The sequence below is a fragment of the Ornithodoros turicata genome, chromosome 4 (genome assembly GCF_037126465.1).
Source record: "Ornithodoros turicata isolate Travis chromosome 4, ASM3712646v1, whole genome shotgun sequence".
In the NCBI taxonomy this organism is placed as follows: Eukaryota; Metazoa; Arthropoda; class Arachnida; order Ixodida; family Argasidae; genus Ornithodoros; species Ornithodoros turicata.
In genome coordinates, this window is record NC_088204.1 from 76990227 (window position 1) to 77014205 (window position 23979).

The 23979-nt window shown below is 44.8% G+C and overlaps 2 protein-coding genes across 2 annotated transcripts; both read left to right on the forward strand.

Moving 5' to 3' along the window:
• On the forward strand, window positions 1–13627 carry LOC135391958 (UNC93-like protein MFSD11). Its single transcript, XM_064622542.1, has 15 exons — window positions 1–332; window positions 1674–1735; window positions 1830–1937; window positions 5395–5474; window positions 7031–7127; window positions 7265–7435; window positions 7907–7962; window positions 8433–8498; window positions 8586–8711; window positions 10237–10405; window positions 10488–10551; window positions 10757–10828; window positions 11372–11543; window positions 12781–12835; window positions 12898–13627. The coding sequence occupies exons 1-14, from the start codon at window positions 234–236 to the stop codon at window positions 12789–12791; spliced, it is 1353 nt and encodes a 450-aa protein (XP_064478612.1). The 5' UTR covers window positions 1–233; the 3' UTR covers window positions 12792–12835; window positions 12898–13627.
• Window positions 13628–14624: 997 nt separating this feature from the next.
• LOC135391961 (polycomb protein suz12-like) lies at window positions 14625–23323 on the forward strand. The gene is made up of 15 exons (XM_064622546.1): window positions 14625–14828; window positions 15215–15261; window positions 15581–15645; window positions 15722–15775; window positions 15837–15892; window positions 15976–16059; window positions 16135–16344; window positions 17872–18077; window positions 18963–19140; window positions 20016–20239; window positions 20784–20941; window positions 21024–21116; window positions 21189–21294; window positions 22146–22225; window positions 22632–23323. The coding sequence occupies exons 1-15, from the start codon at window positions 14729–14731 to the stop codon at window positions 22855–22857; spliced, it is 1887 nt and encodes a 628-aa protein (XP_064478616.1). The 5' UTR covers window positions 14625–14728; the 3' UTR covers window positions 22858–23323.
• The last annotated feature ends 656 nt before the right edge of the window (window positions 23324–23979 follow it).

Here is a 23979-nt window from a genome sequence, read left to right on the forward strand (position 1 = left end):
GCATCGTCGCCCACATGATTCGCCGACTCGCCCACTCGCACTTGCTTCTGCTCTGAGCGTGCAGATGAAGCACTCCGGTTTGTTATCGTTTTTTCGGGGCTGACCCCATTTTTTTCCCGGCGAAAAGCGAAAAATTTCGAATGCTGCAGACGCTCACTTCATAGGCCGATGTACGGAGCGAGTCGTCTGCTTGGCACAAATACCAGTGTTGTTTCTGTTACGACACCGTGAATATGGTGCGCAGCATGAACGTGAAAACGTACAACGTCGCGATCCTGGGATTCGCCTTTATGTTCATCTTCACAGCGTTTCAAACAGGCGGTCTTATCCAGGTGAGATCCTTCTTTCTCATCTATAAGCAGGACAGTTGACAGTACGGGAAGTGAACCGCTAAGTGCATGGCGTGTATTGATCAGCCACGATACGCTTCTTCCATATATACCCTGTACGCTTGAGCTGTTGGATATGAATGCAACCTCAATCTTGAGAGACATTCACTCATTTCTTTAATAGTTCATCGCACTTTATTCGGTTTACTTTGACAGCTGTCATATTGCTTCTCGCCGTTATATACTTCGTATTTTCGCAAAGACGTGCCCGACACGTTTGCCAATAAAAATCTGTAGCGAGAGCAAGACAGGTTTGAACAAGGGCCAGACGTGTGTCATTAATTAGCGGGAGAGAGAGACAGGGAAAGGGGCACCCGTAGGTTGACATACCACAAGCCCCCTTTCCCATTCTGTCTCATTTTTGTACTAGCACCAGCACTCAAATATATAGGGCGCCAGCAAAAAGGGGTTGTGTTCATATGTGCATTATCATTCTTGTGTAAAGGGTGCATTGCACTGTGTTGCAGGTGGCAGCTGTTGCCTCTGTATTCAGGATGCCGGGGAATTGCGTAATCAAGCAGCATCCTTTTTATTCCGGTGTTGTACCGAGCCGTACTTGTGGTACTTTTCCATGATCCCGTTGGCCAAGTTTTCGTCAGTTATTTTTACGTGTGCAGGACACATTAGGTGCATGGTCTTAACTGATTTTGGCACGGTGCCAAGTCTTACTTCGACCCACATGTATTGTGAGTCGACTTTGGGGCTATTATGTATAGTAGGCAGTTACGAAGACACCCTTAGAAGGCTACAGAGAATTCAACTACAGCGTATTTCCCACTTATGAAGAAGTGAAGTGGTTTATATCCAAACTGAAAATTGGGAAAGTCAGCAGCTACGGCTAATGATAGCCATAAAAATATTGCAGACTCAACAGAGAGAATGTCTATAAACTGCAAAAGTAATGTAGTCGCCGAGAGAGCAATGTGCAGCCATTAGGAAACATGCAGACTGTTGATGAATAAACAGTGAAAGTCGAGATGCAGAGAATGTAAAACTAAGGTAAAACACATACACATCAACTTAAGCTACATGAGTGTTTCCGTGTTTTTATTTTTAAAGGAGGAGTATGAAAAAGTTTAGAAACAATCAAAACAAAATTTGCGGAAGGTGGCTGTGACAGCATTTATGACGTCTCAGTGTCCATTACATAGTTTCCGGATGAAACTATGCGAAAAATATTTTTTTAAAAATTGCCAAAAAGTACAGGTGGACCCACAATACGTTACTGTTTTGATAACAGCTTCCTCCGAGGTGACGTCATTTCGGTTGTTCGTCGTTTTGCAGAAAGTAGTGCTTGATAGCATCCAGAAAGAAGATCCCAATTACAAGGGCGATGGCTACGTCAGGTACGCTGCCCCTTTGATCGTCCTTGAAGTTAATTTTGGAAGTGGAAAACAAAGTGCGTGCTATGCTGACAACCTTGTGATACCTTTCTTCCAGCCTCGCAGTTATTTACTCGGCATTTGCCATCGCCAATTGGTTGGCCCCCTCGTTCATTGGATTTCTTGGCCCTAAGATCACCATGCTTATTGGCGCAGTCACCTACAAGTGAGTGTGGCGACAACATTGGCAGGCACATTTAACACGCATACCATAATTGTACAATATTTATTAATTGATTGATTGATTGATATTAGTATCGAATTCTTTTTACATCCACATTCCAACTGTTTATTTTCAGTGAACTCGCGTAAACTGTTAGAATGTGTGTGAATGAAGCAATAAATAGCCAGTCAATCAATTAATGAATGTTGTACAGTAATGTTTAATCTATGACATTTATTGAATAATTCGCTGATATTTATTACTTCCAGTCAAACAATTTTATGTTGGGTTACGGTATATTACACCTCCTCTTCCACTATACTTGTGTCATATAATAAGACAAAACGGAGATTTTAGTGCATATTAAGAAAAACCCTGGCTGTAGATAGTGAATTAGACATATTGCGAGGTTAAAGTGCAACAACCTTCCGTAAGCCAAAAGGTGCCAAAATTTCCCTAGAGCATCCACTATCATCCGCAGATATCATCCGCAGACGGATACGGTTCCTATCTGTAGGAAGGAAGGAAAACAGAGGCTTTTGAACTTGGTAAACATGAGAAGCGGGCCAGACATTGGCCAACAGTTCAAACTCCATTTGTACAAACTCTGCTTGCAGAGGCTGGACGCTGTAACATTCAAGCATTGCTCTTGGAAGTGGCCGAAACAATACTTACAGCAAATAATAGCTTTTATTATTTAATGAACTGATGCCCACTCAAAACCGGTGCCATGAGAAAGATCAGAGCAGCGTGGCAATGTGCATGTTTTTTTTCTCTCTCTCTCTCTCTGCAAAGTGAATGGGACGGATGCTACGAGTACTGAATATTATGTAATTAAGAGTTAAATAACTACACGAGTACAAATGCAACATTGTGCCTGGGACGTTACCTTTTACCTGGTCTTTCAAAGCAACTATGATGGTGGTACATATCTGCAATGCGAGAATTTACATAAATATATGTATATACACATAGGTGTGTGTTTGGCAGCAGTGGCAGTGATGCATCTTGGGGTGAAGCAGCCTTGCAGGGCAATGCCGGATGAGTGCCGGGGTGGTCAAGTTCAAAAATTGTTTTCTCTGCTAAAACAAAGTGTTTCGATGAAACTTTGTAAAATACATTTTCAAGGAGCATACTATCAAATGCAATTTGTCACATATCTTTATTAGGACCGCCTCAGTGTGCAAGTGACGGCTGAATATGTGGTAAAAAGCAATATTTCCAAAATTCACGATTTTTTCTGTGTACTCTTCCGAGTCTGCACGCCTCAAAATATTTTTCTGTGCACATTCTCTGCCTTCTACACAACAGCGCTAAACAGTTTAAGTAGCTACGAAAAACTCGCAGAGTTCTGTAAAAAATTCCAAAAGTTCCCGAAATTTTAGTTTTCTCGGGGCATAAACTCTCGATAAAATGTGTCGATCAACCTTCAACATGTCTTGGCACGAAAGTACTATGCTTTGCCTTCACTCAGAAGAGATTTGGTTGGAATTTGCACAAAAGCTATTTCGTTAGAATTTTTTTTTCGCCGGGAAGGTTACATGTCAAATCGCAATCTTCAAGAGGTGGCCACGGCGTGAAAAAAAAAATTCTGCAGGAAAAATAAGCCGGGAGGTCATTGGCTGCATGTGAACAATCAAGCACAATTTATTTGAAAGAAATTTTGGATGGTCGAGTGCAATGTCTGGGGCGTTTAGCATGGAATGCCCCAAAAGTAAAACAGAGTCTAATATCAAGATAAGCTCTTCTTAGTATAAGGCTTTGTTGATCTGGCTCTTGGTACTAGACTGATTGTGGGCTGCATGTAGATACAGCCTTTAATGTAAAGGGAACTCACTTCCAGTTGATATGCTCTACATTTGAGATGCAAAACACTGTTGTCATTCTTCTTTGTCAAATAAAATTTAAAAAAGGATAGTTATTTTATAAGTATGAATAATCCAGCATTTCGTATCCGTTTCTTTGACACTCTTGAATCATATCATCTTATTGTTGCGGGAATATAGTGAAAGCGATAAGCATAGACTGCTTCAAGGGGCTCTATTTCTATTTCATCCACGCAACTATCTGTGTGGTATAACCTGACTGCCTTCTCTTAACTTAAAGGTGTATCCCACAAACCAGGCCCCCTAAAGAACAAAAATACGACACAAAAGGCAGGGTGCTGTGGTAGAGTTTGCTTCAAGGATCAAAGAGAGATCACCAGTAGGCTCTGGGGATCATCAAGGGTGGAGCAAGAATACTGAACGGGGTGCACTAGATTCTAGGGATTCCTAAAGGTGGAGCAAGAATATATGAGAAATTGATGTTCTGAGGCTAGAACACACAGAAGGACAAATACATACAAAGCTTCACGTGCCTAAGAAATTAACGATTCGAGTCCTACAGCTGGCTAACCTTTTCAGTGGCTTCCATCTTTGATAAAGAATATATGTCTGTTACCCACGTCGTGGGGATTGGGGATTGTACAGAGCATAAGGGGATGTCCATAGAGAACCGCAGGATAGACAACACTCTTTGCACAACAAGGGACCACGGCATGCGTTGTTGCTAGTCCAGCGCAGCGCACCTAAACAACAGAGTGATAACATTGAGGCTGTTAACTTCTACAAATAAGTCTGTCCTGATGACACATATCATAATGCTGTGGGAAAAATACAGGACTCAACACAATGTCATGGTTTCGTGTAACACAGCCCAGTTATCATAACGACGCTTCTACCATCTGCACTGGCAGCAATATCTAGTACCTACATCTATTGGAGGCAGGTATGGTGATGATAGCAGACAATGCCTACTTATCAGGAGTCCGAGTTAGCCTGTCTGGAGGTGTCTAGAGGAGTATCATTTCCGCACATCCACACTCTTGAGAGGACAACGATGTTTTGTACTCTCTTGGCTGAAACTTGCTTATTTGTCAATATCAATGTCAGTATGTCGATATCAATATATTAATGATCAACTTCATTCCGTCTATCTTGTTGATGTCTATGTACCATACAGTAGTTTATCAAGAACCGCAAGTTCAGGGAGTGTTGCAAGAAATTTGGGGGTGCAGTTATATTTTAAGAATAGTGCACAGAAATAAATTTTGGGGGCGTTGGGGGGGGGGGGGGTCTGGATAAACCACTGGTACCATATGTTTATTTTGTGTTGTGTAACTACGTGCAATCACTAGTTTCTACAAAGGTACCATTTCTTGTATTAGTACTCATGGAATGTTGTTACAATAAACACTAATTTGGAGTTAAACCAAAGGCTTTCGATATTCCTGTTGGTGAATTCTCACTGGGTCGGCGTCTGCCAATCATACGCCTCTACTAATTCACAGTCATCACACTTTAGATTCGGCATTGAAGTAACAATACTTGACTGCACTTTGGACAGAGTGCTGTTTTTTGCGCAATTTCATAAGTGAATATATGTTTAACCCAAACCTATTTCGTTTTATTTCTCGCAGCATCTACATAGCCCAGTTCCTGTTTCCTGTTACATGGGGCCTGTACGTTGCTTCGGTTGCCATTGGCGTCGGGGCTGCCTGTGAGCTTGAACTTCACTCTTGTATTTCTTTTTTGTCAAAAACACGAGGCTGGCATTACAGTGATACAGGATGCAAGACATATGCAGTGCCTGCCTACAAACAATATTAGCGGTTACAGTGGTCCCTAACAGTGGCATAGGCCTCTGACGAAAAGTTATTCGAGATCTGTTTGCAGATTCGTTTGCACTTTGAGCGCCAGTTAAACAGTAAAAATGCAAACGTAGATTTCAATACCTAGATTTATTTAAATGATGCGATATTGTTTTTTTTTAAATTTTATTGTGTGCTTTCCTGCAGTAGCGAAAACAAAGCATAGCTTGCACAGCGCAAATACCCTTACGGAGACACGAGGAGACGAAGACAAACACACCGCTGAACTGGCAACTGTGACTTTTTATGCTGCAACATTTGTCTTTTGAATGCTGCGCTGTGAACAACCCCACAAAGGTTTTTGCGCTGTAAGGTATGCAAAGTGTATACCAACCACCCTGTCTTTTCGTTCTAGTGAAAACAAAACCTGTAGCAGACATTGATAAGAAAAGTGGCTGTCACAGTTGTCTTGTAGCAACTGATCAAAGGCCAACTTCTAAATGCTTTCCCTAAGAGAGTTGCCTTCCTAAGCCACACCTATTGTGTAGACTATAAGAGATTTGCCTTGCTCAGTACCAGTGTTGTGCAGTCCCAAGAGAGTTGCCATGCTCGTCACTCCTATTGTGTGAGTCCCTGAGGGAGTTGCCTTGCTCACTACCCCTGTCGTGTGGTCCCCAAGAGAGTTGCCTTGCTCGTCACCCTGCTGTGGAAGCCCAAAGATAGTATCCTTCCTAGTCACACCTGTTGTGTGACTAAGAGAGTTACCTTGCTCGCTATGCTATTGTGCAGCCCCTACGAGGGTTGCCTTGCTTGCCACCCCTATTGTGTGGGCCCCAAGAGAGTGAGAGTAGCCTTGCGCGCCATACCCCCCTATCGTACAGGCCGAAGACAGCAGCCTTGCTCTCCAACCCTATCGTGTGTGCCCCAAGAGAGTTGCCTCCTTCGCACCTTTACTGTACGGACCCTAAGAGAGTTTCCTTGCTCACCACTTGCGCGGGCCTCAAAAGAGTAGCCTTGCTCGCCACCCCAAGAGAGTCACCTTGCTTGCACACTATTGTGCAGGTGGTTAGGATGATCGCCTTCCACACGGAGACTGGGAGGTGATGCGGGTCCCAATCCCAGCACCGACTCTGCTGTCTGAGGTTTAGGCTGGGTTTCCCGGCAGACTTTCGAGACGAATGTCGGCACAGTTTCCTCCAAGTCTTTATTAGAAACCTGAAGTTGTTCCTCCTGTCCTCTCTCCATCTGTCCCCGTCTGCACGACGCTCATAGCCAGAGTCGCTTCACAGCGCTAGCACGGATTTTAAAAAGATCATCGTCGAAGTAAAATGTCACGTTCCATCACGCGAGACAGTCCTTACCCTTTTTGCGTAGCATCCTTCGTATATTCTCGCACTAGGAAGCCCTCACTCTCTACTGTACCGTATGTTTTACGGGTACGTGTCCTCTCTCTTTCCATTTCCAGTCATCTGGACCGGGCAGGGGAACTTCCTGACCATAAATTCCGACAGTACCACAATGTCTCGCAACAGCGGTATCTTCTGGGCGATGCTGCAGTGCAGGTACGGTGCATTTCCATCCGCCATTTCTTGAGACCACATTGTACTCTTTTTACCTGTCTTCGGCACATCGTGGCCATACAAAAACAAACGGTTGCGGTTTACGTGTCTATATAACGTGTGCCACTGATGTGTTGCAGCCTGATATGGGGCAACATATTTGTCTTCATCCAATTCCAAGGGTTGTCGCACATTGACCACCACACACGGACGGTCGTGTTCGGAGGCCTCACGGCCGTCGGCATCCTGGGCATGCTTCTTCTGTTGGTCCTACGTGGCGGGGGACGTCCTGGAAAGGACCCGAGTCCTAGGTAAGGACATGTCGAAGTCTTTGTCTTGTCCATCTGGTCATAAATATGTAATAGCGATGTAATAAACGACTGAAGGATCTTGGATGTTAGCATAGAAATGGAACCTGTAGATGCCATAAGGGGATAAGTAAAAAAATCCAGAACCGAGAAAACTTTGAGCGAATGTTTGGTAAAGTAATTGGTGCTGGGTTTCCTCGAATAATGCAGATGCAAAATTTGCGACATGTATGCTACTCTACGTGCATGTCCTGTTAGCATCGTTTTGGGCATATGGGCGTACCGAGAGGGGGGTTCTCCTCAATGCGTGGAGAACACTCCACATGAAATACCACATATGGAACTGATTTCTAGAAATGTACAGTGACAGCTTTCTCCAGCATGGACAGTGCTCTTATTACAATGTTATCAGCGTATGGTATTTTTTTATTGTCATGTTACAGTGTTTTGTTTTGTTTTTTCCTTGCTTTACAGCAATTCGGATGATGCCACTTCTCCAGCAGCTGCTAACGACTTCATTCAAGCGTTTGGTGGGTGTATTGTATTCTCTGAGCTGAAGCTCACCATAAGTAGAGCCTGAAGTTTTAGGGTTTAACCCGATTCTTCCCCGAATTTGCACCCCGCATTTGCACCCCGAATTTGCACCTCGAATTGAAGGTCGCCTCTTTTGGGGTGAAACCTGATTTTTACCTGGCAAATTGCCCTCACTGAGATGTGTGTGTGGAGTGCACACTAACTCATCTGGCAGCAAACACAGTTACATCACCATTTGTACCGAACCAGTACAGTTAGTTTGAGTAACTGAGCCCAATTTCTCCCCGAATTTAGCGTACTGGAAGTTTTTCCACATGAATTTCCATTAATTTAGAGCACATGTTTATTTACCCAGTTTTTACTCCCCGAATTTAGAAAAAAAATATTTCCTGAAAACTTCAGGCTCTAATCATATGGTGTCAGTTATGCAGGATGTGCGTCTCATGTGCATTCACCATCTTCGCAGTGACGTCTCTGAAGATGTTCAAGTCACGAAAGATGCTTATTCTGAGCTTTGTCTTCTTCTATACCGGTGAGTTCTTTCTGATGTTGATTGTTTTATAGCCTTATTGGATTGCAACATATCTGTAATATAACATTTTTTTTTTACTTCTTGCAGGACTGGAGCTGTCCTTCTTCAGCGGCGTCTACGGCGCATGTCTAGGATTCACCAAGAGTTTTGGATCTGATTCTTCAAAATTCTTGGGCATCAACGGCCTGCTCATCGGTCTGGGCGAGATCACAGGTTCGTACGTCAGTATGGCCGAAAGTTTGTTGTCCTGCGTAGTTTACTGTGGACCCTCCTCTCCTCGAGACATGTAACGCCCCTGAGTGCACGGAAGGTTTGATTCCTGGGTGTTGATGTCGGGTTGTTGATGTTTCATGATCGAGTATGTGATGCTTAAAAATTAGTGTGGAAATATGTGATGAGAAAAACTTGGGAGAAGCAATCCACGATTGTATGCTTTCATGGTCCTCCATCTTGCCCCTGTGGGAGCTATGTCATTCAGTGAACGAGAGCAGGAGGGTATTGTCATCGTATCGATTTCGATAAATCACTTCTGAGTTACAAGCGCGAAAACCAGTGAAAAAAACATGTTTATTTATTTTTATTTATTAATACCCTCAGGGCAAAGCACTACAGAGGGGAGTGGTTTTACAAATGATCCGTAATGATTCTATGGAATGTTTCCGAGTTGGTACAAAGTAGTGAGGATGGAAGGTGATTCCAGTCAGTGCTTGTTCTCGGTACAAACGAGTTTGAAAAAGCGCTAGTCCTGCAGTGAGGTATCCCTACTTTGTGCTGATGGTCAATGCGGGATGAAAAGTAATGCGTAGCGGCGAGGAGGTCATCCTTTAAAGTTGTATTGTGGAAGTATGGAAGTAATGGCTGTAAGGATAATGAGACTTTTGTATTTTTTCATTTCACTTTCATTTCATGTGAGAAGAAGTGGAAGTAGTAGTAGTTGTAGCACTAGAAGAAGTAGTAGGCAACACTGGGACAATGATGGGAAATGGAATATTGGCCAATATTCCATTTCCCATCGTTGTCCCGTCCTTCCTCATGTGCTCACGTCTTTTTGCCCATTTTCGCTCTTGTACCAACTAGCCCAGCAAGCAGTGCTACTGATCTCTTCTGACTTTATCTTAAGAGGCATAAGGTGCCAAAGCTCCAATCTTTTGTAGTTTCGATGCCTCTAGAATGTTACTCCCAACAAACCTCCAACATAACAAACAGCCTGGTTGCCACATTGAATCACATATGTCCTTGAAACCTAAGCTTGAGCCCACAACAATTTACAGCTGGAATTTACTATTTGCAATTACAAAAAATTTGCGCGTTACAACTTGTACTGACCTCAGTGGATTAGTCGAAAACGTGTTTACCCAGTGGTCCCAAGGGTACGGGCTCGATCCTGGCCGAGAGTGCCTATGACGCGCTGCTTTCCGTGTTTGGCATTAAAATATAATGTGCTGAAATTCTGGCACACGTTAGATACCTTTCTGGTAAGCAAAATCAATCCACAGTATATAACCATGGTTGTCTCACAACCGTAGTGTGTGGACACGTTAGATACAATGCAACAGACCCTCTTTATTCCTGACGAACGCTTACATACAGTGTGAAGTTGTGATAGGTGACGATGTGTCTGAGACGATGCAGTGATGCGGTGTCACCACGGCGACGTGTCACCGCAAATTATCATTATCGACATTACAACTTGCAAGTCAACTTACGATTTACAGCTTGTCATGTCTCTGCGTGACAGGTGGCCTGGCATTCAGCATCCTGGGCAAGAAGACGAATAGAGCGGGACGAGATCCGATAGTCCTCCTGGGTTACCTGGTACACATGGTGTCTTTTTACACCATTTTCATCAACCTCCCCGCAACGTCCCCTCTCGGGGATACCCTGGATCCCGCATACATCACGAGCAAGTGAGAACGTCTCCTCCGCCGTTGAGTACTGCGGAGTTGCTGAGTCGTACCTTTTTTTTTTCTTTCCTACTTCTATTTGCAGTTTGACATTGGCTCTCGTAGGTAGCTTCTTACTAGGCCTTGGTGACAGCTGCTACAACACGCAGGTGACTGGCTTCAAATTTATTTATTTTGTTTATTCATTCATTCATACTGCAGACCCAGTTGTGGGTCCTAGCAGGTGTGGACATTCTATTCCCGATATCACAATTGTACAGACCCCGTTGCGGCTCTTTTAGAGTAGAAAATAAACGTTTTGTTATCGTTCTGCTGTGATACCGTGAGATCGGCTCAATTACTTCTTTCTTTCAGATTTATTCTCTACTAGGGAACGTCTACGCTGATGACAGTGCACCAGCTTTTGCCATATTCAAATTCATGCAGGTGAGACTCATTTCCAGAGCTTTCATGGGTTTAACCCCAAACCACAAGGCTCCAAATACGTCTAAACCAAGACCTACTAGATTATAACGACCATGTCATAATCGGCAACCCCTATGAGGAGCTCATCCGCATGATCCGCTGAGAACGCTACGCATGGGCCCGCGAGATCTACATCATGATTGGACAATGGAAATTAGAATTCTGACCGCGCAGAAGCGGCCGTACGACTACTGTAGCAGACGACAGCAACAGCTAGCTCCTATGAAAGCACTCCTATATAGAATGATGATGATAATCAACTTTAGAAAGAAGCATCTTCCGTGGGACATCCACCACTTGTACAAAAATAAAGGTAAGCTGAAGTACAAAGTATTGTAGAGGTTGAGGAAGCAATAACTGGGCCGATGAGTAGCGCCACCGCTAGCCTCCAAATGCGGCGCTGGGAAGAGGTGCCTATGGCATGGTCGCTATAATCTAGTAGGTCGTGGTTTAAACATGGCCCATGTCAGTGAGCTGTACATGACGTCTCTGCCCTACTGTTAGGCGCTAGCAGCAGCTGCAGCCTTCTATTACTCCAACTACCTGTTGCTGCCCTACCAGCTGCTCATTTTAGTGGTGTCAGCCACAGTGGGGACGTTCTGCTTCTGGCACGTGGAGTGGGAGACGTATGTCACTTCAAAACAGCACCGCGTTTCCAGTAGCATACAAGAGCCTGGTGAGTAGCCTTGTGCCACTTATGTATGGGGAGAAAAATGGGCTGAATTGAATTGATTGAATCTGTAAGCATGTTATGTGGCAAATGTGCAGTCCTTAGTCTGTTCCGTGTGATACAACTGCACCAAGATGTCATGTGGATGTGAAACATAGTCCCTAAAATGCAGATTGGGCACACTGAAAAGTGTGCTGCAGGTGAGTTTGTTTTAAGGTTGTTTCACACCCTAGTTTAAAACAAAGTTTGCTATATCGGAGTTTGCTATATCAGAGTTTGCTATATCAGAGTTTGCTATATCAGAGTTTGCTATATCAGAGTTTGCTATATCAGAGTTTGCTATATCAGAGTTTGCTATATCAGAGTTTGCTATATCAGAGTTTGCTATATCAGAGTTTGCTATATCAGAGTTTGCTATATCAGAGTTTGTCATGTCGGAGTTTGTTAGAATGGAGTTTGCTCTGTTAAAGCCATAGAAGAAATATGACAGTCGTCGAAAAAGCCAGACGGCGGTGGGATGTTCATGTTCTAAGGCATTGCGGCTTGTGTTGTGTTTGTCTGTCTGTGTGTCCCAACCTCAGAACAGTTCCTTTCCACCACTATATTGAAGCTTGTTTTGTTTTTATTTATTTATTTGTTTTAGTACACCGCAAGGGTCCGTGAAGGCTTTGTTGAAGGGGTGTTACCGTGAGGGCATTACAATATTGAAGCCTGTTTTATTGAGGAATGTTGTAATGAAGATTGATATAATGAAGCTTGTTACAATGAGACTTGTCACATTTAGAATTTTTAGCAGGACTTGCCATATTGAAATGTGCGTATACATGCACAAAGAAACCTGAGCATAGGACACCATTGAATGTGTCATCCATCAGTGTTTTGTGCTCAACTTTTTTCTTGGCTCTATCCACAATCTTGCCCACGTCTATTACATCGAAGACATTGGCCAGTTTGCTGCATGTTCATTTGCTGTTTTGATGACAAGTTTTTCCGCCTTATGAAGAATTGAAGATCGTTGACGTGCTTGTTATATGGAAGGTTTATTGTATAAAAATTTGCAAATAAGTTTGTTATGGGGTGATTGGTGAGTTTGTTACATCAGAGTTAGCGATACTATACTCATTTGCGTGGCTGTTTGGTGCATGAAGGTTAATCCTTTTAAGGTTTAGTTGCGTATACAATGTCTCTTGCAAAGGTTGTTGCATTGGACGATGGTTGACCTTATCCGTTCCCTTATTTTTAGCGCTGACGTGAAACGTAGCAAGCACGAAGCATTAGGAGTTACTGCAGTATAAAAGGTAATGCCTTACTTTGAAATATCACAGTGTTCCACCATTAACATGGACTTCTCTATTTGTAGGCATATGCCATGACTGTTCCTCTGCATACAAGCTCATCTCACCATTCGTGGATGATGACAGTCCTCAAAAGACTCTAAATACTACTGCTATCCAACCACTGTTATAGACATTTTTTTTTCCACTGAAGCCACTGGATCTAGCGGAGGGCACTGTTCCATGTAGCCACATCATGCCACTCTTTGATGGCAACCCTGTTGTTGGATGTTCAGCAAAATTCAAATGAGCTGCACCCGCTTTAATCAGCAAGATCTATCAAAATGGCTCAAATCCCTGCAGGTGTTGGGTGGGAATTTTTATGGAAGCCTCATAATTTATTGATTTTTAAAGCCTGCACCCTTTTAGCAATATCTTTTGTCATGTCATCGCACTTACACGACACTTGAATGATTCCCTTTATGTTTTGTTCATGTAGCTTTCCGCAACTTGTGTCCGGTGGCTTAGTCGAACCGTTCAAAGGTTCACTGAAGCTGCCGCACGTCTTATGTTTCAGTTTGAGTGAAAACTGTGCAGTAGCAAGATGCAGTTTAGTCTGACTTCACCCATGGCTGCCTTTAATTGTTGCCGTCGGGCACATACCGGATGGAAATTATGTGTCATACAGTGTATGTTAAACCATTCCCATTATTGTGTTGAGCTGTACATATGGTGCACATTACTTTGTATAATATTTTTTCTATATGTACATGGAAATGGAAGGACGGCACAAATAAAATTGTGGGGACACTTTTATATCGAAGTTTCACTGCCCTTACTGTCTGGATATAGGTTCTTTAGGTAAGATCAGAGTACCAGTCTTTTTCTGGTTTGTTCATACAATTTTTGCATGTGGCCCAGAAACTTTGCATGCAAAGTGGTGAGAGCATCTTTATGCGGTGGTAGTGTGTGTGTGGGCAGTGGCGTAGCGTGAGGGGGGCCCGTAGGGGCAGTCGCCCTGGGCACAAGATTTTTGGGGGCACAAATTATCGACAGAGAAAAAAAAAGTTTGAGATAAAAACAGTGAAACTGTCTATCACTTGAAAAAAAAAATCAATTTCTTTAACATTGGCCGCTGTTGGAACAATTTTCTGGACGCGTCAAAGACTGTCCATGAAGCGCCTCCTACTGGATGAAGGGGGGGGGGGGGGTGATTCTGATGCATTCCTGTTATGTGTCTTGTTTGGGGGCGGTGCGATACTCATTTCGCCCCGGGCGCTGGGAACTCTACGCTGCTGTGTGTGTGTCTGGGGGGTGTGTGGGGGGGGGGTGGATATGGCCAACACAAACTTGATATCTGAAAACTTTCCTTTGTACCAAGTTGTGCACATTTCAGAAAGTGGGGTCAAAAACTGGCCCCAATAATAAAGGGGCTGCCTTTACACCCCACATTTCAAGGTCCTGACACACAGACTTAATGATAATAAGCGAATAGATAAATAAATTTGATAGACAGATTTGTGTCGCACAAATACATATATGAAAATCATGAAAAGCACTTCAGAGTTTTTATCGTGTTACCGTGCTCTAATTAAGTAATGGTCACGTGGAAGCGATCGTCTGCTGCATTGGCTGCATTCGGTCACACATTTTTTGTTACGACGTAAAATACTGTATCTGGTCGAGAGCAGCAGCAAGCCTTAAAAAACGACGTATTTTGCGGAAAACCGCCAAGAACCACTTCGTAAATAGAGAATTGAAAACAAAACCTAGATAAGAGAAAAAAGGAAACAGAGTGCAGCGGCCTCTTCCCAGCGTCCCAATCGCGCGCGTCAGGCAATGTGCTTTTGTGCAGTCTGCAGCATCGGTGGGATCGCGGCATTTTCGGGTCTTTGAATTTCGTCCGGCGATTTCTTGATGCCGCCAAGGAAACGAGATAAGCCCATCGATGTGGCCAAACCACAGCGGACAGAGCAAGCTCATACGGACCATGAATTATTTTTACAGGCCTTTGAAAGTAAGTTTGGCTGGCTTAACCAAGTGCTTACCCCCACGGGCTGTTCGAGAAGATGGGTTGTTTAATATTCTAAGCCTAATGAAAATCCATCGTTTGAGATCAAATAGTAGACCTTATGAGGTCAGTTGGGGGAAACGCAGTAGATCTCGGCCGAGCCAACGCATTCGCTTTTGCTGGGGTGTGGGTTACTGCCCCTTTTTGCACCAAAGGCCTCGTAACGCTTCTTGACGGCTGGTACTGGTTCCTGTGAGCGTAGCGCCTTGTTGTGGCACTTCTGCGGTGAAATTTTGTAACAGTGCCGTCACATAAAGGCTAGTTCATAGTAACCAAAGAAGCGAAAAATAAGGAGTTGTTCTCAGCTAAGGAACTGTACTATTTCCACGCAGAACCGACACAGATATATCGGTACCTACGAGCTCGTCACCTAGCACTGGTAAGTTCATCATATGTTGATTTAAATACCCCCAAAAGCAGCTAGGAAGGTTGATCTGGAGTTGTATGCATACTCATAGTAATTTGAATTGGAGCAAAAAGAAAAAAAAGAAAAAGAAAGCGTTATTAAATGCAAGCATTGATACTAGCGCTAGTCACTAGGTGCTAGCAGTACAAGAATTCTGCGACTTAATGGTTATTTTTTTTGCACACACTGGGCAGCAGAGTACATCATCTGTACTTTTGTTGCAACGGTTTGATACCTGTTCTGACCTGGACGTATTTTAAGATCATTTCTAACGCTCGTCTTCTCCTTCCAGCCAATATTTATGCATAGGACATTGACTTACATGAAACATAGAATGTCACGCACTCACAAGGCCAGGTAATCACAATGCCACGTTTACGATCTTCTTTTTGGAGGTGAAGCAACAGCTAATTGCACTTCCTTTATCATTTAGACGTGGCTTCAGAGTGGACAACATGTTGTCCAACATGCAAGCACAACACGGAAGGTAAGGCAGCGGACGCAGAGTATTTTTTGAGCCACGTCACCTTCTGCCTTCTTTTTTCCAGGCCATCATCTCAACTAGTTCTCAACTTCACAGGATTCTTTGACAAATCTCACAAGAGTACGAAAATGTTTCCCCACACTTTTCTATTAGTAATAATAATAATAAAAATAATGTATGTGTAATGCTTGCTGTCATTGCAGAAGACACAGTCATTGTAGAAGCAGTCATCCTCCTGAAGATCTGCACCAGGAAGCGGTCAGATCCTCCCACAATTCAGGTTTCGGGTTAGTATCGGCTGTGCAGTGAAACGTCTACGTGGCCTGGCTAAAAAAAAACAATTTTTTCCCCCAACGGCGTAGCGGGCAGGTGCGAGGTTGCCCGCAATCCAGAAGGCGGCGGAGGAAACACGAGAGGGGGCAGCAAGGGAGGTTCGCCAGACTCCATCGTACTTCCAGAAAGCAGCTTTCACCCCATCACCAGCGGAGTGAAGTCCTACGTCCTCCTCCTCAGGGTTGTGCCAAACAGTTCACCGAAAAACCACGATTGCGGCAGGGGTATCGACCATGCAGGTGAGACGTTGAAAGTGTGACTAGTGTGAAAGGCACGCTAATAGCGCAACGGCTGATTTGCATAATGAAATGCACAAACAAGAGCTACTCAGCTGTACGTATACAGTCAACCCTCGATTTATGAACACCCTCGGTTCCCCGAAAGATCGTTCATAAGTCGAGGGATTCATAAATCGAAAAAATTCTGTTAAGTGAGTACTATCGAGTAAATGGAACAGTATTTCCGAGTTGGGATTATGTTAATAATGCAATATATATTGTATAATTTTGCTTTCGACCATGCCTTCTGCTGTATCAATCTCACAAAGAACGGACGTTAGCGCATTCATACTCTGTTTATTATGCAGTACTAAATTGTTCTTTGGACCATGCCTTCCGCTGTGTCGATCTTTGAAAGGAGAGATGTCACCACATTCGCACTCGACAGGTCTCGGATTTCCTCCGGAATTTTTAACCTCTGTTTATTAATCTCCGGGTGACAGCGACCACCTTATTCATCAGTTGAGGTCAGGAACACTTGGTCTCCCCTTGTGCGACCCCGGAAAACCCGTTTGTTGTTCTGGTTCAGAGGGGTTAAGAACCGAGGGTTCCGACCGAGGAACCGAGGAACAGCTCAGGCGTCATTCATAAGACCACGGAATAATCCCTATGAAGGTTTCTGTTGACCTTGGAACGATCCGTTCATAAATTGAGGGCAAAAACGCTGGACAAATCCTAGTTGGTTCCCAAAAATTCCATTCATTATTCGAATATCGAGGTTCATAAAACGAGGGAAAAGTGAATGTATAAAAAGTCTGGTTCCCCGTGCTCGTGTTCATAAAACGAGGGAATTCATAAATCGAGGGTTGACTGTATAAAAAAAAAAAACTGTACAGTAGCAGACTGATTTTTCGGACGCCGATTATTCGGACTCATTCAATAGTTCGAACTCTCACGGGGAATCATATTCTTCGCCATAGGATTAATTCACTTTTGCTACCACTTTTCCGGTTCGACTGAAATCTGACGGCCCGATAATTCCGCACAACGCCTGTCACCGATACGACTTTTGGGCTCTACGGTGGCAACTTTGAAACAGCCATTTTGGATTGTACGCTTGGATTGGATTGGTAACTGGAATTCTAGGCGAGACTGCTCTAAAGTTTCCTAACCGTATCGGTAGGCGATGCTACGGCAGCGGCGAGCGCGCACTGTGAGTCTCTGCACCAGCGCCTTTGGGAACCGGGACACCAGTCTAGTTTCTGTCTGGGCACGCTGTCGCTGTTCACCAGCTTTCAATGCGTTCTCGCTATGACAAGCATGTGGCGCTGACACAGATACAGGATATCACCATGCAGACGTCTTTAGTGCAGCTGAGGGGAAATAAAGTTTAACTTTGTGATCGTCGGATTTTTCACACTCCCGTATTATTCGGACTTTCTTCTGGTCTCTGTCAAGTCCAGGAAATCGGTCGGCTACTGTGTATAGTCGGTGTCGCAGTGGAAATGGCTTTTATTAACCCGCTTATTCGTCGTCGTCTGTTTTCAGAAGAACCGAGTGCCAAGAAAGCACGTCGCGGGAGCAGCGCCACCTGGCAGGAAGAGGAAGGACCCTTCGCGGGAGAGATGGTAGTGTACGACGAGCAGCAGAGGTGTTGCCTCCTCTTGGACGGACAATACGAACTGGCCCTGCGTCCGTGGTCTCCAAACTCCCACCACAGTACCATCAACTCCTCCTGGGAGACTATGCCGCAGGTAAGTGAATGCTAGGACTCTTGATTTTGTCTTTTGCCAAAAGTACTGCTGTTACTGCTTCTCCTTGCTTAAAGGGGGCGGGGGGGGGGGGGGGTACATCCGGAAACCAATCTATGAAACCGATACATTGCAAGGAATGATTGCATTGCAGTTTGCATGAAATACCCTATATCTTGGCTGGTAGATTTTAGCTATCTGTGGTGTGTAATTAGGTCTGATTTTGGTGAGTACCTCAGAAACTTGTTTGCAGCACTCAACGATTACAAAAAATTTTTTTTGATCACTTACAAAAATGTTACCTGAAATGAGAATGCTAATAGTGAAATCAACACACCCAAAGAAGATATAATCTACGTTTAGCCACGAAACTCCAACATGACTTCTTTTTTTTTTTTGTCAGCTGAGGCTTTGGTTTTCCACGGTGACACCGTGAGGCTCTGCAGTCCGCAATGATGGCCAGAGTGTTCAGCTAGCTGCGCCATCTGTCCAGTGTTGTGCCAAACGCCCTAACGCAGGGCAATGAGCAGTTATTGCATCGACACCTCTCAGTTCACTACAGCAACCGACGAGGCAAAATTGCCAGTTTGCTTTCGACCAGTTGAGAGAGGGAACGTGCACGAAAGAACGGGAGAGGGAGGGGACTACCATGTGTTCTCAAGTGCCGGATTCTTGGCACATTCTGATATTTTGACATATATATGTTTTATTTAATTACATATTTTTGTATTATATTTTCCCCTAAATGTATATAACTGTAAAAGGTTGGGTGTATATGTCTCGTGGTGCTTCTTTTTTCACTGTCAAATAATTGTATTCCCCCCTCCCCCCTTTTTTTTTGTTAGTAGTAGGTGTGGATGTGTGGTTAAGGAAACAATCTATTTTCAGGGTATGGCCTCATTTGAGGCATTTGAAAAGGGTCCCAAAGTGGCCTTCCGGCTACACTGGGGCCAATCGCCCGAGAACAGCGCTCACACCAACAACGGAAGGCGGGTCGCTCTGTCACCAGTCGAGATGAACGCAGCTCCCAACAACCTGTCTAAGCACTTCCGAAACAGGAGGAACGGTGAGCCCGAACGACTTCGCTGTTGATGTAACGCCGTGGAACTGTAGTCGCGTTCAACTTAAGAAGGGAAAGAAATCTAGTCCGTCAACTACATACGCCGTTGGAGATAAGAGGGCGCAATAGTGCGCCAGGAGAAATACTGCAGCGCCACCATGCGCCATCAGTAGGGAAGTGCACTTTCTGCTGCATAGGGTCACGCGGACAGTCTTAACAGCCAATACGGAACAGGAGTGAGTATGGTGGATTACGTTATCTGGCACAGGAGGGAGCGTGGCCTCTCTCTGCGTCCAGCCATCCTATCTGCGGTGCAGTAATATTTTGAGTCTAATCTATTGAGAGCTGACAGACTAGATTTCTTTTCCTTCTTAAAGGGCACTAACATTCAGAAACAACTTGAAATGAAAAAAACAACAACCCTCAAATGAAAGTTCATGTTTCAATTAGCATAGCACATGCAAAATTAGTTCACACAGCACTGCCGCTTAGAAGAAAAGCGCAATGAAAACACAGCAGTCTTTGGCGGCATCCAATGGGATCCTCAGGCAGCAAAGATTGGCGGCATCAAATGAGACAGCAGGAGAAGCACGTACAGTTGTAAAACTTCGTGGTACGCAAGTGCAAGCATTCCACTTCGCAGTATATTGAGGGTAGCATTATATGCCACTAAGTATGGTACTTATAGTAGTTTCATAGCGTTACTGTTAGAGTGCTGGCGATGTTAGGAAGGACACTTTCTCGGTAGCAGTTAGACGTGGAAAGTAGTACTATTGGACTTGCAGCAAAATGCTTTCCCATCTTGTGGAAATGTCCTAACTTAGTTGCACTGCCTTGCAATGGAAACAAAACAACCTGAAAGTCCATTGTTGTGCGCCCAGGTTCACTGAAGCACAGCGACGAACCCATACCCAGGGCTCCCATACCGGGTACGGAGCAGCGCACTCGTGTCTTCTACCAGTTCCAGTACGGGAGCCACGCCCGACAACAGACGGAAGCGCGGGCGGACATGCGGTGCCCATGGTGTCTGCTCGACTGTCGTCTGCTTACGGCACTCCTCAAGCACCTAAAACTGTGCCATAACCGCTTCACTTTTGCTTATGTTGTAAGCACAGCTCCATTTTGTTGCTAGCATGCATTGAAAGGTGGTTACAGTGTTTAAAGGGATGATGTGGAGTCATCAACTGATTTGAGATTTTGAGAGTTTTATCTGACTAAGCTACCTGTGGATACAGTACGCAGAATTTTATGATTGCGTTTTGAGATAAATATTAAATAAGAAAAATGAACGGCATGTTCACATCCATTTGTCTTTTTTTTACACACAGGACGAGAATACAGCAGACAACCACACAGAGCTCACTGCCAACATCAGAAGCTTATTAACGAAGCACATAAGCTTAAAAACCTACGAATACCCCCCTGTGTCATCCCTCTGTAAGCGTCTGATGTAGGTAGTGAGCACTGTGTGATGGTCCCGTATCTGCTTCCCGTATCTGCTTCCCGTATCTGCTCCCCGTACCTGCTCCCCGTATCTGCTCCCCGTATCTGCTCGGATGTTCCCGTATCTGCACTCCAACTCCTTTGGATAGTTGGATTGTTAACTTTTTGTCTCGTAAGTTTCGTTTCTCTCTTCGCTCTTTGTGCAGCCTCTACCAAAAGGTGCACGAATAGACGTGTCGCTGAACGAGTGCTACGACGGTTCTTACGCCGGCAACCCTCAGTACCTACACCCGCAGACGAGCCACGCGTGGGGCCGCTGGGGCCCAGTGCGCAGGACTCCCATCACCTACGTCATGGTTTGTCGGTCAGTACCTCGCAGGTCGTGACACTCGTGTCTGCGTTGGAGCATCGACGTGTGGAATATCGACGAGTTTTTTTTTGCACAGGCCGAAAAGATCCCCGCTCAGCTTGTCGGAGTTCTTGGAACCAGACGAGCCAGATGTCGATCAGCCCAGGCCGTATATTTCTGGTCACAACAGGTGAGTCTTTAAAGGAGTTTTTCTTCTTTTTCTTCCTTTTTTTTTTTTGTCTGACTTGGATTCTTTGGCCAGGTTGTATTACCACACAGCTACCTGCCTCCCGCTCCGGCCTCAGGAAATCGACAGAGACAGCGAGGCAGAGGACGATCCGGACTGGCTGAAGCTTAAAACGCAGCTGGTGAGTGATTGAAAACGCTTGGTGGTACTGCTCTATGTCACAGAAAGTGTACGGCAGAATGGTTCTATATATCAAGGCCGTAGTGGAATGTTGAATGGAAAACCCCGTAAAAGCCCTTATGAAAGGTCTTGAGCCACAAATACCGGCAAAAGGCTGCCGGTATCACCTTCCTACCGGCAACCGTCAGAGCGCACAAATAACCGGCCGTGCCGGTATAATACCGGCCTGGTGGCAACCCTATTCGTAACCCTCACGACAAAGTTTAGCAACAGAATGGCGAACGATTGGCCGTACAATATTACCGTATCTTTGCCCCATGGAGACGCTTACAGTGCTTTGTACATCGGGTCGTAACGAAAGGGGAAAGGCAGGAAGTCGTGCATGAAAGAAATGATTGCAGGTCATGCCCTTCCAGATGCCGAACAGCTCGTGCATCGAGGTGTGGAACCTAGCATAATGTGCCGCAAAGGATTGTCTCTCAGAAAGTTTCCTCTGCCCTCTCAAAAATATGGGTCAACCTGCATTGAAGTTATTTTTTGAGATTATGCTATACCATCAGCAAATTTTGTAGAATGAAATGCACAAACTAGCCGCCTAGCATGTCCTTAACGTGCTGTACCTTATCCTTCGTATACACGTAGTTTAATGAACCGAGAGTTCCCGTTACACTTTCTCTAATTTACCCCAGGCTGAATTTTATAAAATTACTACAAAATAATTTATAACAAAGTAACCATCAATGCCAGTGTTGTGCCAGTTGGCAGATGGTGTAAAAGCTGGAGGAGATCATGTTTTACTGGAACAGCTGTTAGTGTAACATGTGGCACTCAAGGAAGCAACTTTCTGTACAGATGATAGACGAGTTTACGGACGTCAACGAGGGTGAGAAGGAGCTGATGAAGATGTGGAATTTGCACGTCATGAAATACGGGTAAGTGTCCCCTCCTGCATGTGTTTGACAGAGTTTCCGATCAGAGCTCAGTGGCAAATCGTGTACGGGCTGGACGTAACCAGTTGAACCTTTCGTGTAAAAATCGCAAAAACATACTTTTGTTGTATGTACAGCCACTGTCACACTTAAACGTAACGCGCGTAGCCCACAAGGAGTTCAGCGCCGCCCAGTGTTGGCAGCTGGGTTTGAGACAGGTCCCAGTGCGTATGCAGCATCGCTCGTCGAGGGTGGGTGCGTGCAGTTGAGACAGCCACTCATTAGAGGTCCCAACCCCCACGAAAATAATTTATGGCTACGCCCCTGCCCGATATAGCGCTCTCGTTCAACAATGTTTGATGTGGTCGTGTCTGTCTTACACCAAACACTGTGCTTGTTACCTTTCCAGCTTCGTGGGGGACTGCCAGATTGCAATAGCGTGCAACATGTTTGTGGAGCAGCACGGCCGAGAACTGATAGGCCGCAACCTGTACCGCAACTTCGTCCTGCACATGTGCAACCTCCTGGACTTTGGCCTCGTCAGTGCCTCCGTGGTGTACACGACGGTGCGTCGCCTGCAGATGTTCTGCCACGTCAAGGACAGAAAGTTCACCCTGCCCTCGGCCTACACATAACACACTGTGCTCGAACGGTTACGTTGCGACGAACTGCAGCTGCAGACGCCGTTTCAGGCAAATGGTGCAACACCCATCTTACAATCCTCAGCTGTTCGGTCCCGCTTTGGGTCGGGTATATGCTTTGACACAAAGACTCCGCAAGTGTTATCGCTCCACAGGGCACGTAAATGGCTTAAGGTAGAGCGTAACGGGCGTGAGAGGGGCGAGGCATCCTGCGGGGCGTACGTCGCGACGCCCGTCGGACGTTTGATGCTTATGTCCGCAGGACGTCGGATGCGTACGTCCACCGGATGTTTCGTTTTCGTCCTTTTGCTCATTGTGCTGTACATCATGCTCGCGTTTTCTCTCAGGTCAGTAAGGAACAGCAGCTGACATTATGCGGTATCGCTGCAAGATTGGCTACAGGAAGACGGCTTAGAAATTATGAAACGTACTATTTTTTAATATAACGTATATACTGTAAGCCTTACGACACCATGTTTCTTCCCAGGTTTCAGCTTTGGTACTCTTGCGGGTTCCATTAAGTTTGAACCCGCGTAGGATTGGAAGGAACGTTGTTCACTTTGCACTTTTGTTCACGAACCAGAAGTTTGATTGATAGAGTCGTAATCTTGTGAGTCATACTATTGCTTGAAAACTACACATTTGAGTAGAGCGTGCTCCATGCTGTGCTTTTATGGTGCACAGTGGACTTAGATCAGAGCTGTTCCGAGAGGAGGGGGCTGGGGCGAGAGGGGCAGCCGCCATGGGTGCTAGATGTCAGGTCCTGAGAGCTAAGGTTAGGCAATAAAAGCGAAAAAATTCCGGGGAATTTTCAGTGTTGAATTCAAAATTTTACGTTTTCTAGATTTTACTTCTTGCCACTCGGAATATTCCTGTAGCATGTTGAAGCGCAGATAATTTATGCAACAAAATGGACTACTACTTGTATAACGTAGCTAGAGCCTGAATTTTTAGGGTTTTACCCAATTCTTCCCCGAATTGAAGGTTGCCTCTTTAGGGTGAAACCGATTTTTACCAGGCAAATTGCCCTCTCTCGGATGTCTGTAGGAATGCACCAACTTACTTGTTTGGCAGAAAAATGCAGTTACATCACCGTTTGTACCAAACCGCTACAGT